This window comes from Pithys albifrons, chromosome 2 (genome assembly GCF_047495875.1).
Source record: "Pithys albifrons albifrons isolate INPA30051 chromosome 2, PitAlb_v1, whole genome shotgun sequence".
NCBI classification, from domain to species: domain Eukaryota; kingdom Metazoa; phylum Chordata; class Aves; order Passeriformes; family Thamnophilidae; genus Pithys; species Pithys albifrons.
Window position 1 is genome coordinate 53,995,520 of NC_092459.1, and position 14,061 is coordinate 54,009,580.

Sequence of the window (14,061 nt, forward strand, 5' to 3'; positions counted from 1 at the left end):
GTCATTGGAAGCTGTGTGGGAAATTTATTTTTGCCACATGCCCTTTAATAGTTAATTTTAAGGTAAGGTCTTACTAAAAGTCACTTCACAGTAGCCCATTTCAGGAACTGCCATGAGAGAAAGTCAGTTACACCATACACACTGCAGTACATACACTCAGACATTCCTGTTTCCTTTCTCTTAATACTTAGGATCTTCTGTGAAATTAACCAACCTGCCCCATATACATTCTTGGGTTAATCTTTTTAAAATCAAATGCTCCTAAACATATAATTTACCAAAGTTCTTCCTGTGTTGTTTCATGTTGTTTTAAAGTCCACAGACCTTTAAAGACTCAGAGACACCTTTAAAAAATTGGAAGGAAGGCTTTTTCACCACCTCTCCACTCCAGAGAAGCACTGGAAGGAACAAAAAAACAGTTGCAATTGTTTTGCTTTGCAGTTAAGTCATTGTTATTCTGCCTACAACACTCAGCAGACTTTGAATGGCAACCAGCATGAAGATTGCTTTCAGAGATGTCAGCTGACCCTGGCTCAGGTGAGATCAGTGGGTGGGATGTGTTGGTTTAGCTATTTAGCGTAAATTTGAAACTACCTCTTGAAATTGTTTCTGCTGAAAAGTTGAAATACGCTATCGAGATAATATCTTGTTCTGTCTATGCCTGATTTTGTTCAGCCTGTGCTTAGTAAAAAAACATCAATGAAAACAAGAATTAAGATTCCCAAACCAAAACAGTAAAATTGAGCAACCTATACAGTGTCCATTTGCTGGATCCCAGTCAAGTACAAAGCCCACTGGAAGAAGAGGAAAAATGATCAGGTGAGGGCATAGAATCTAGTCTAAAAACACACACACAGGCTTGAAAAGAGATCAGTATCTGTCTTCCTTAAACATTTGTGCGCTTGTGGCAAGTCCAGAGTACATGTCACTGGCAAACTCAAAGTAATGAGTAAGATCAGGACATCATGGCACTGTGAGGAGTCTTTGCTTGACCATGCAGGTGTGTTACTTAAACTCTTAAAATGAAGATGTTGAAAATGGACACTTGCATGTGTCTATCAACAAAATAATTGTCACATTCTAGTCTCTGGTTTTCCTGGGACCATCTGCTAATGCAATTTTTTTATTTTGCCATACTGGACTGTAAACACATCAAATTGCAAGGCATGTGCCCCACCCCCATTTAATTTTTGCAATTTTCTCCAAATGGTAATTGGTGTAGGACTCTGAAGCTATTTCCCTTATCAAGCTGTCTTATGTTTTTAGGACACCTCGAATTCTTTTCAGTCTTTGAAATCTACCTTTATAGGGGCTCCCTGGAGAACACAGTCAAGCAGCTGCCTGCCAGAGCAATCTCCCAGAATGCTCTCCTCTCTCAACCTCCATCTCTAAAGTTGCTTGTCTCAGTATAAATTTTCTTCTTCTAAGAAATTAAAAACAAAATCATGCCATAATTATGCTAAAAACAAGTATTGAAAAGAAGTCTGCAAAGTAGCATTTGGCTCTCACCTAACAGTGGAGCAGGGGCTGAGACCATACCTGTGAAATCACACCTGAGCTACGACTTCCTGTCACATTTACTATACTTCTCATTTGTTGCTTGTCCTCAAAACTAAGATAAAGACTCTCTGAATGATCATGTGCAGCATTGCAGCATTCTCCTTTTTTTGATTGGCATCAACCAATATGGTATCAGCAAAATGGCACCTTGCAGGCTTCAAGGCAGATTGACTCCAAAAATCAACTGGAGTTCGTAGTTCATGAAATGAGGTATGTGACCTCAAGTCTCTTGCCAGTGCTAAGCCTTGTTTGGCAGCATTATTGTTTTTTAAATCTTTCACACAATACCTACTCACAAATCTCCTTCATGGAAGGAACTGCTCACATAGATTTTCTGTTCCTTTCCTTAGCACATTTCTTTGCTCAGCATATTTTATCTTCAGTGGCCTAAATCAACTGTCCAACCTTCCGTGATCAAAACAACAAAATTTAGTCAGTATTTGAAACTTTTTCATTGACTAAGACATTCAAGATTTTTATATGCTTCCATATATTTCATAACTGCATGCTTTTTGTGAAGTTCCAGTCTTGTCTAGATTTTTTATACTCTCCATCCTGCCTGTTCTTACATCCAAAGCTAGTGCTTTCTATGCTGTTGCCCAAGTAACCAGTGATCAAGATTGCCATCTTCATGCTGGTCCTTAGTTCACTAATTTTTTTTCCTCTGTCTCTTTCACAAAGTTTATAAATCCCCTAGTAGAAAAACTGAAGGCCTATTCCTTGGACCTTTGCCCATTGCAATTGTCCCCTGAATGTACTATAAGATCCATCATACCTGTCTCTGCTACCTTTAATCCATGTACGAACAGTTTACTTGTATTTAAGGACAGAGACTGCTGCAGGCTGTGATTCTGACTACTTAGAGAACTATGTCTTCAAAGGGGTCTGCGTTAAGAAAGGCTATTATTCGAAGTAAACAAGTCCCTTAAAGGAAGGCACATTGAAGTAGAAACAAAGGCTGCACTTCTTCCCTGTTTTTTTTTAAAAGAAATTTTTAGAAGCCTTTGCCACAGACAAAACCACACAGCTATTTTCTCACGGCTGTAATTACAGCTCACTGTCACACTAGTTGAACCAGCTCTTCCTGCTGGTGAAGCAATATTAGAGGAATCTATGCTATGCCTAGTGTTTTTATGCCCCATTTTCATCCTTATCCATCAAGTAGTCTGACTTATGAGAATTACTGCTCAAACACTGCTGTATTTCTTACTGCAAGGAAGCTGGAAACCTTGATCCTTTCAGGAGATGAAACTAAGCAGCAACCTATTTACACAGTTTAAACTGTACCAACCAAAGCTTCAGTGATATGACTGTGCAACAGAAAAGGTCATAACTTCTTATTATTTCCACCTAATTTAAAATGAAGGCATACACCCCTTCAACAGGTGGTTTTAGGCATTTTCAGTAAACAGAGGCAATTTTGCATTGTTAATCTGTATGATCAACAAGTTTCCTAACAACTTTACCCTGAAGCCGGGGCAAAAGGCTACAGCACCACATTCTGTGCTGAAGATAGTTTAGACTGTGAGTCCAGATGGGCTTTTTACTGTACCTGCTCATAGGTATGGCAAGTGGGTCAGAAGGACTAACCAAATATTAAACAATGAGACTTAATGCCCTTGATAAAAAATGAACTGAGATTTCACCTGCTGGAAATTAAGCAAAACAAATGACTTCCAAAACTTTTCTGAAATTTATTATAGTTTGACTTCATGGCTGCTACAAAAACCTCCTTGCTCTTGTTGTCTAGACAGAGAAACTCCGAAGCTACTGTAGTCTCCGTTTTCACATTTTCTATTAGAGCACAAAAAGTAACTTTCTTCAACGTTTCAGGACTGCAAAATACTGTGTTGTTTCAGACACTGCTGTAGAAGATTAGATACACAAAACCCTGCCCCCAAAAGTTTTGCACTGTGAAATGGAAAAAGCTCACACTGTTTTACACCTGGCAGGAAAATGCACAGATAATATCACAATCTGGAGGTATTGTGTTTTGCCAGATGCCATTTTTGTGCTCATTACCAAAAAACTCCAGGGCGCTCCAAAGCTTGAAGAAAGATCATGTTTTGCTTCCATGTCCAGAGAAGACAGATCATTGCTGATTTTTTTCTTTTAACATAGACTTCTTTTATTTTTTTCTGTTTTTCTTAGTAGAAATTTGAAAAAAAATCTCTGAGCATATGGGGATTTCAAATTTATCTTGATGTAATTTGTGAAGTCAGGACTATTTTCTGATCCAGATGGAAGCTAGAAGGCGTTACAAAAGACTATTGAAATCAAGCTGTTGTATCTCAGCAAGGCTCAAAAACATCTGTTCTTTGTTGGCCAAGACACAGTTAATAAACATTATTATTAGGTAAGCATCCTATTGTGCCTGTCATCATATATGTCAATCTCTGCATAAATTAGGACTCTAAACCCAACAGCAGGGAAGGAATTAATTTCTAAGAAGAGTGGGCCAAAATAACATTTATGCCTGTCAACCACCACCACATTCTAACATCATTCTTTTACTCAGGCTTAAAGAAAAAACATCCACGAAGCTTAAAATAATTTAGTAACAATTCTATATTGTCAGTATCTTACAATGTTGTTCAAAAAGAGCCTCTAAAAAATTAACAAGGGTTTTTCTGCAGAAAGTTGAAGGAAAATGTATGGGACTAAATCTCTGCATATTCTGAAAGTTTTATCCTCAGTACACACAATCTAATCCTAGGAAGATTACTCAGTCCCAGAAACCAAAGACATAAATGAATATTCATAGATACCCTTGACTATCCTGGATTTGCAAAGATTACAGGACCTTTGGCTATTTAACAAAAGAAGAGTACTAGCAATAAACCACCACAAAGGTTCTTTGGTGAGATTATTATCACTTAATACAGACCTTAGGTGACAGGAAAGTACAGAAGAAAACGAGTTGCCCTTCTTTTCTGTACAGAGCAGAGCACTATAAAAGCAGCTCTTACATTTATTTCAATATCTCAGGGTTTCTTCTGTCACAGCAGCGGAGTGAAGTTTAAAAGAGGCCCTTTATATGGACATTTGTCAGTCCAGGTGGCCTGGCCACTCAATGATTCTGCAACATTTTTTCTTAGGCTGCCCCTTCCTTGTACTTTAACATTTCAATTCACACTTGAGGCTCAATGACAGAGCACTTGCCTACCACTGCATCCCTAGTCTGCGTTTTTTAGACCTTTGATTTGCAAATTGTTAATGCATTTGAAAGAGTACATTCCTGCAGTAGCTTTGGCTTTCATTTTCATCAATGGAATACTGTGTTTCTTAATGTAGAACGTAGGACATAGCATAAACTAAGTAAATATATTATCTGAGCAACTTCCCAAATCAAATAAATCCCAGCAACTGCTTGCATATACTGAGAATACTAACTCATATCCTGGTGACTGTTTCCCAGGAAGGCAAAGCCTCTTTCAAAGTTGTTTCCTGATGGCACTATTTACCCAGGAAGCACATGTAAATTCTAGGATCTCGTTGACCAGCTGGGGTCTGATCTCTCAAGGATCCAGCAAAAGTTCAAAACCTGAGTCTCTTCACACTTCCTTCTGCTGAGTTGGGTTGCTATGAATAGGGAAGGCAGATTCAGAGGGCCAAAAGACAAAAAAACAGCAAAGCCTTTCTCTATATAGGGTGCTGAGGTTTTGTAGCTCTTCAGTCTCCATGACATTGCTTCAGACATTTCCAAGGATTTAAGGTGCTTAAGGCCTTTTATGGTTCTTCAGTGTTGGATCCTAAGATATGGCTATTCTGGGAAAATTCAAATACTTTTATTACCATTCTATAGAAAATGAACCAAAGCCATCAAAGCAACTCACAGAACTTCCACTAGTAACTACAGACTAGGACACTGGAGTCACCACTTCTCAATTTTAGAGCAAAGAATACCTTCTTGCACACAGTAATCCTGTTTGTGGGAACTCAGACATTTCCTTAGTTCCTTTCATTATGTGGTATTAAACCAGTTTCAACTTCATTCATTTAAGATTTGAATCCTCACACACCTCAATGGATGAAGCCTTTCATGCTTCTTTGTATTCTGACATGACTGTTATTTGCTCTCTGTGTATTTACTGCATGTGTGAGTCTAGTCTTCACTTCATGCTGCTGAGGAAAGCAAAACCAATGTACCATGCAGGCTTCAGCCACTTGCCTGAGTCGGTACTAATATTTCAAGAGTAATAACAAGCAGAAAGATTTTGAGACGTCTTGAGCCCTTTGAACTGCGCCAGGGCAGGATCTGCTGGCACATTGTGATACTGGTGCTGTGGCTTCTCACTGCCTCAGGGAGTGAAATATTTCTCTCTTCAAGTGCCTGAGGTCAGGAATACTTCTCTTCTTCCACAGTACATTCTTTTCATGAGAAATACTTGTTCTCCCTCTGGGTCAGGTTTTCATAGTCCCCTCACTTCTCTTTCTTCTGTCTTGCACAGGTGTAAGAAAGGGACACTGGAGTGGCATCTATCTGAGGGAACAGACTTGGTGCCCTCAGAAAACGAAACTGGCATTTGCTGTGACTGGGTGAGGTATGAGAGAAGAGCTGCAAAATGAAACTGTCTGTCTCTTCTGATTTTACACTAAAAATCAGATTCTAACATTGTCTTTTGCCTAAGAGATCCTCAAGAGGTACTATTATTGGAGAATGATAATTCTGATCTGCTTCTCACACATCACAGTCCCCTTACATACTTTCCTTTGATCTTGCTAAGAAGAACTTCCCACAAACTTTTCAAACATGAGCCATTGAAAAGCTCATTAGGTCACCACGATCAGCTACAGTTACAGAAATTATGTGACTCTGAGTACTTGAACAACATAGGCAGAGTTTCCCTTTGCAGAATAACCACTGGCAACTATAATACCTTCCAGCCAAGGTGGATTCTCCCAAGGAAGACTCCTTTGCAGGCTCAGTATGCTGCAATGCCAGGACTCATATTGGCATTTGCACCAGTTGTGCTTAATGTACAGGGAAAGCTGCACACAAAGATCTTAACAAGGATTATGACATTCTGATGTGCATGAACCCCACTGTCCCAAACACAGCAGCTCTCCATGAAAATAAGTATTCAGTCAGCCTAATGGTAATGCGACATTTTTGGTTAGGAAACAAAACCCCAAAACATAAATATCATTCTGGGCAGCACAGAATGTGGCTTTTGCATTCCACAATCCTAAGAGCTATTCATCTGTCAAAAATTAATCTAGACTTCCAGACTAATCTCAACACCCTTTATGGACAACAGAGGAAGACACTTGCAGAGTCTGAATCATTTAGTGCCAGACAGATGTTTAACAGGAAGGATGCATCAGTCTGTGGAGATGGCATGCTGTTTCTGCAAAATGTGGGTGACCAGGTGCTAACGTTGGGTGATATACCCAGCACTTTGTTTAAAGTTAGCTTAATGCCATTACCTCACAGAGAAAGCTGGGAATGTTGCAATTCTGTTGCATACAGCTTGTAATCCATTTTCCAATGTGGCAGAAATAAAAAATAGGGCAATTTGAGTATTAAGAAGCCAGACTCAGTGCCTGTTTTCAAACCTTATTTATTTACCTTGCTGTTCATAGGTAGGAATTAACAGCGGGTGACAGAAAATGTTTTTTAGATCTGGAAGGTGTGGATCTATGCAATACAGATGGAAGCACTGAAAAAAAAATGAGAAGTAGTATTTCTCTAAACATTTTTCTGCCATTTTTAGTCTTGGATGGGTAATTCCATGTACCTCAAATAAAGGAAGAAAGGATATACAGATGACATGGCACCTTTTCAAATACTCCTTGAAACACTGGGGTGAAAAATAATAGCATTTCCTTTTGAGATTTTCCTTTTTCAAATATAGTGGTCTTCAAAACAAGAATGACTCTTTAACAAGGACAGTAAGTGAGAAGGTATTAAAATAGGAAAAAATATAAAATAATCTTTAAATAAAAATTTAATTCACTCTTACTTTACAGAATATTTAAAAGCACCGTAGCATTTTACTGTCAGTTCTAAAAATGACCAACAAGAGACTGGAATGATTTTAACTGGTAATATATAAGAAACTTTGTGACAAAATGGATACAAGCTAAGTGAAAGCAAAGTAATACTTTGTACACCACAACTATAATCAGAATCTGGCATTGGTTTATTCAAATTTTGCTTTTTTGGAAGCAAAGCATACATGGTTGTAAACATTAAATCAAACATTGCTTAATTTTACAATTTGCTAAACAAATACTATTTTACCCAGAAGGGCATATGCAGACCTATCTATCTGTCTCACAGTTCTCCTGTTGACCTGTGCTTCAATATTTTTTCAACAATTGGTTCTCGTAGTTTTAATGGAGCTTAAAAATTTCTTCCAATATTGTGCAAGCCATAGACAAGGCCATTTTTAAGTGTGCATTTTTTTATATAGTTTTTTGTTCAGTACTGAACTAATGCAACTGTGAAAAACTATACATTTTCAGGAAAATGTTTAGATTTTGGTCCTTTATTTAAAGACCTTCTCTAATCACGTTGTTTACATGAATTTGAATCACAAGCATGTACACAACAAAATCACTATACCTATGTCTCTTGGTCTATGCATAAAAAGTATGTCTTCTACTTACACTAAAACATACAAAAAATAAACTACAAAAATTGTTTACACTTGATTTCAGCAAAAAAAGCTTTCTTCAAGAAAAATGATTCATCTTTTCTTCAGCCATCAAAAAAGGAATGCAAGTAAACAATAAATACATGTGCTTTCTCCATATAGACATATTTACACTTGAGTCTTTGGCTTATGTTTAAGTTTCTTTATAAAGATCTTTATGTGATCCAGCCATCATTGCACATTAAAACAAAATAAGCCAGTTTTTTTTTTTACTATATATAATATATATATGCAACACTTGAAACGTATAAAGAATGAACCTTACTATCAATTTGCACTGTTATTGTACTTTAACAACGTATCAAAAGGAAACAAAAATAATAGCATATAGGAAATATTGATACATGCAACAGATGGTTGCTCTACTGTCTTGAGAGACGGCTGCATATACACACACTAAAAAGTCCTAATTTGCGCAAATCTCTTCTGACTCTGGTTTTCATTAAGTAGTATTTATGTGGCACTAAATGTTGATACTGTATACAAGCATAGAAACAGATTGAGTTCTTTTATTAAGATACACAACTTCATAAGAAAAATACTTTGCATTTAAAATTTAAAATCCCTCCCACTGCCCCTCCCCCCTTCTTCCCCTAAAATCTTTCTTCACAGGATCAAGAACTGTTGTCAAAACAGCTTATTGAGATTCATGTATTTGGTGAACTTCACCACATCCCTTCCGACTAAGAGGATTCCAGGTACTCCAGCGCAACATCATAGCAGAAGCGATATTGCTCCTTTAAGGAGAAACAGAAACAAAAACTGAAGTTATAATAAGATTCTAAAATCTTAGCAGCAATATCTACAACCAAGAACACTCTTTGCTAACAAGTAAGCCAGACACGCTTGGATTTTCTACTTTTTTCTCCTATTACACAAGTGAAGTATATTACCAGCTCTGATTTAAAAAGCCAACCTAGGCAAGGAAGTGGAAAAAAATTCTGACCGTGAAATGCAATTATGTCCTTCTCTGATTTTTTCAGCTTCTGAACTGGTTAACAATCATCAAAAGCTCTCCTCTCAGTCAGTGTTCTTGCAGTGAAAGCACCTTGACTCTGATATACTGCTCATACTTGAGTTAGCGGATACTGAGCAGTAACTAGTGCCTGCTGCTTGGAGACCCAGCAAATGGATAGGAAATACTGAGCTGAGATACAAAGCTGCTTGGTGTGCGCAGCCCATTTGTACAGTCTTGTAACATCCAGGAGATCAGATGCACATAAACTCAAAACCTCACTGTGGTTAGTATTTCTCCTCAACAAGACTGCTGTTGAGAGCTGATACTGGAGAAGAGGGTGGAGGAAGGAGAGAGAAGATGGGAAAAAGAAGAAAAAAACAGGAAATTAATTCGATCTCTGTTGCCCTTGTGACTTAAGAAAACAAATCTGCTTTTGTGATTTATTTTTGTTTGCAAAGGAAGACAGCGTGATCCATTAGCAGGAAGTTGTGGGGATATCTTAAAGGCTTTGTTGCGCTGCTCATTTTTGTTATCTGATCATGTTGCTGAATGTAGGGCACATGACAGTGTTATATATTGGTTTTCCTGGTTTGTTTTCTAACTAACGACTCAACAGATGCTGCTGCTCGAGAGTTCTGAGTATAAACCCACACAACAGAAATACATAACTACAAAAATTCAGTAACTTCAGTTTAAAGGTAGAATGGAATTCAGGATTATTTTGAAATGAAATATAATTTTGCAGAGCATTTGTCAGAAACACACACAATCTACCTTGGCCTCCCTTTACAGTGACACAAATAATTTTCCATGTGATCTGACCTGTTTTCTTCACAGCAGTGAACTGAAATCCAGGCAGCAATTTAAAATGTTGTGTCTCAGACGTCTATGGCACAGGGGAATGCAAAGTATTTGTAGCAAACCCAGCAATACCTAGCCCAATGTCACTGCTGTTACAGGATGTTCTATTTCTTAACATGTTAACGATCTTAATTTATGTGATGGCAAGGAATGGAAGTGATGCACAATACTTCAGAAAATCATGTCACAGAAGCTACTTGACACTAAGCTAACACTGACACTTGGAAAAAAGGGCAATATGAGGAGAGGCAGCTATAGATATTTTGCTCAATATGCAAGTTCACAAGGTCAGAAGCAATTTCCAGTATGCATAAACTGCAAAATGTTTTAAATTTCAGTTGGCATCCCGGATTTTTATGCTGTAGGCAGCCATCTGGCTGAAAAGTGACACTGGCTGCTGGCAGTGTGAGAGTCAAATTGCAGGAACTCCCAAACACTATCTTTCAACCTGCTTTCACATTTACCTAAAAAAAAAAAAAGGAAAAATATCCATGTGGGAGACTTTTTTAAGGACTTTCCACAAGGTTGAGTTTTTGTGACTGAAGCGAACATTCATATGAATATGCACTCATACTGTACACATAACGACTGAATGTTATTTTGAGTTCTGGCAATGTACACACAGATATTTAGTCTTGCAGTTTAGCTAATTCAGGCTCATATTGTTTATATTAGTTTACAGTTTATATTGTTTATATTTAACTGTTGGACTCAATGATCTTAAGGGTCTTTTCCAACCTAAGTGAATCTCTGATTCTATATATTCATTTGCAAGATACTAGATCCAAGTCTTTGATTTTAAAGTTCTGAGGTATCATTTTGACTACTACAAATCTGAGTAATAAAGATTATCATTATTCAATACAACTTTCAAAACAGCAGATGTTACTAAGGAGAAAAAAAAAATCACATATCCAGCTATGAATCTGTACTTCACAGCTTAGTCCTACAAAGGAGAAATGCCTTACTCCATAAAATTTCAAGATGGCTTATGTGAGCACAGCCTGCTGCAACTTCCTCTCAAACAGACCACATATTTTGAGAGATTAAAGTGCATTCCATGAACTCAGAATGTTTTCTCTGAAAATCATGCTACCACTACAAGAAAAGTGGTGTAAAATGCTTAGCCTGTCATCTCATGATGCTGACTTGTGTGTACACTCAATATCTGTCCCTTTCTTCTTGTGGCCCATCACAGATTTGCACTGTTTGTGTGCACAGCACTGAGAATGAAGCTCACATAATGACAGCCTCTGACTTCCTGGCTGTTTGCAGTAACCCTCATGGGATGGTCCTTACCGGAGTTTCTACCATGTTGGGCTTACTGTTCCGCAAAGTCTTCACAGCGTGGAAAACGTCCACCACATTCTGCCTTTTTACCATCTCAACCACAATGCCGATGGCACAGAACATCCCGCTCCGGCCACCACCGTTTCTGTAAGCAAAGAAAAGAGATGGTTAATGGCAATATGGCCAATGAGAGCATCCAAAATGCATTTCTGTTCTTTCACTCTGTAAGTATGAGTGATTCACGAGTCTCAGAGGGAGATCAGAATTTAGCGATTTCATTGCAGCTCCAGTGGGTTTGGTCTAAGACATTTGCTTTTTCTGACCTTCTTCTCAATTACCACTTTTGAATTGTACACTTACAGCCCACCATGCTGCCCAGCTATACTGTAAGTCTAAATTACATATGCACAGGAAAAAAAACCACAACCCAAATTCGATGGCAAGTAAATTTTCCACTTAGTTCTGGAAAGACACTCACTTAAATTATTCTATGACATGAAGATTATCTAGCCAGAGTAATGCTAAGGCATCACTGATTCAATATCTTGTTGACCTTTGGGTACACTTCTGAAGAAAGTAAGGTAGATATTTTTTCTTATTAAGTTTGAGGTGAGATAGGCAGAAAAGGGCCACTAGTTCATTCTGAACATTTAAACAGAAGCCCTTTTTTTAACTAAGGAAAAATGTATAATTAATTTTCTAAGTTTAAAAATTTGTATTTAAATAAGGTAGGAAAGAGATTGATTACTCTCTGCTTAATGAGAAAAAGGTGCTGCCTTTTCAAAACTCCCAAATCGGCTCTCATATCAGGTCCAGATAAGTCACCAGCAGTCATTTACAAACAATAGATTGAGGATCATGCACTGTAATAGAACTTTTCTCTGATATCATATATCCATAGTTTCCAGTTTAAGTCCCTCAAAATATTGTAGGCATTCCTTCTGGAAAACAATGCAGCACACTATATGCAAGAGAGACACAAAAAAGTAACTATTTGGCACTCAGCAAAAAAGACTTCCTTACTGATACCAGGCAGAAGTTGTTGATCTATACAGATTTTGTACCTGAAAAACATGTTATTTTGTACAGAAGAAGACAATACACAGTGTCACTGTAGTATCACATTGCCATGGCACCTTGACTTGAGACACATAGATCCAAAAGTTGACAAAAATCCAACCTACAGTAGCAGCGCTATTTATTTTTTTAATAAAAGTAACAAGGCATGTGCAAGAGCAGATATCCAGAAGAATACTGCTTAAACTAAAAACAAGAAGTAATTTAAAAGCATTTATTTGAAGAGCAAAAACTGACTTTCTTGAATTACTCACAGACAATGGATGATGGTCCGGCCCTCACCCTCTTCACATTCCTCTTGCCATTTTTCAACCTGGAGAATTAACTTCAAGAAGGATCTCTTGGAAGCCGGTACATCTCTGTGAGAAGCCCATCCCAAATACTGGAATTGCTGCACCATTAGATAGCCCTCTTGTGGCTGAGGGAAACCAAAGAGCTTTAGGTCAAAACAGCACCGTTACATCTTGGTTTAGAAAACAAAAATATAAAACAAACATGAAACCTAAGTGTTTATATTATGGACAGATTCCAACATGTATATACATTGCATGGTAGGGTCTCCATTAATTTATACCACTTGAGCTCAAGAAAAAAAAGGAAAAATAAAGGGAACAACATTGAAGACACCATCACAGTTTATCAATCACTAATGTAACATATCCTGACTTCTAAATGGACAAATTCCTTAGATTCCATGTGCCAGGTTTGCTTAACATCAATAATCAATTTAAAACATCTTCCTTAAGTTCTTAGACCCACAGAAATGAAGACAGATGCCTCTGGCTCCTAAGCATGAACTGATCCCATAATAAATATACAACAAGTAATATTGGTGCACAAATATGACTATTGTCCTTAAAGTCTTCCCTATTTGCTCGACTATAATCTTGACAGCCTTGCTGCCAGTCTCTGAGCCTTCCAAATGCTAGATGTGACACAGGGAGAGCTTTGAATACAATCAGACTGTCACAAGAAAGGCCTCAATAACAGGAAGAATAAATAGTCTATTCACTTTCTTGCAGCTGAAGATGACGAAAAGGAGTAGGAATGCGAATTTTAGAAAAGGAAGAACAGAGCAGAGAGATATTTAAAAACAAAATGTACAGGCAAAAAAGGCATGGGAGAGAGAAAGAAGTAGAGGAGTAGAGAATCAAAACATCATAAAAAAAAAGAAGAAATGGAAAAAAGTGACAATAAGAAATGAACTAAAAAAAAAAAAGGAAGTCTCAAAATACAACAAAGAAGTGCTATGGTGTAACATTTGCCAGTGTGCCCACACCTTGGTTTCCTGTATTTTCCAAAGAAGGCACAAAGAGCTGAAAATGGTTTTTGTAATTTTGAATATAAGTAAAATAAAACTTTTAGTAAAATACTGGCCACATGAAAACTGACCTCTGCTCTCTGAAGATTGAAAATGTCACGGAAATAAAACAAAAATAAAACCAAATCAAATAAAAATCTTTGTACACACAGTAATCAGTTTTCCCTATACTATCTACAGTAGTAAAAGTTAAACATATGCTCCAAGTACCAATTAGTGGTAAAGTCAGTATTAGAAGAAATATACAAAGCAGTCATGGTAAGTAAAATAGGGATTGCTGGTTAATTGTACACAGAATGGTGGCACAAGCAACTGTAACTCCTAACGGTAGG

General features: G+C 37.5%; 1 protein-coding gene across 9 annotated transcripts in view; it reads right to left on the bottom strand.

The window, feature by feature from the left end:
• Positions 1–7,104: 7,104 nt before the first annotated feature.
• Positions 7,105–14,061, bottom strand: part of PTPRK (protein tyrosine phosphatase receptor type K) — a 415,886-nt gene continuing 408,929 nt past the window's right edge. For all 9 annotated transcript variants that reach the window (XM_071549052.1, XM_071549044.1, XM_071549051.1 and 6 more), the window contains 3 exons: positions 12,663–12,826; positions 11,341–11,476; positions 7,105–8,959 (listed from right to left, as the gene is read on the bottom strand). In XM_071549052.1, coding sequence (XP_071405153.1) covers positions 8,906–8,959; positions 11,341–11,476; positions 12,663–12,826 — 354 coding nt within the window. In that variant the 3' untranslated portion in view covers positions 7,105–8,905. The remainder of the gene's footprint in view (positions 8,960–11,340; positions 11,477–12,662; positions 12,827–14,061) is intronic.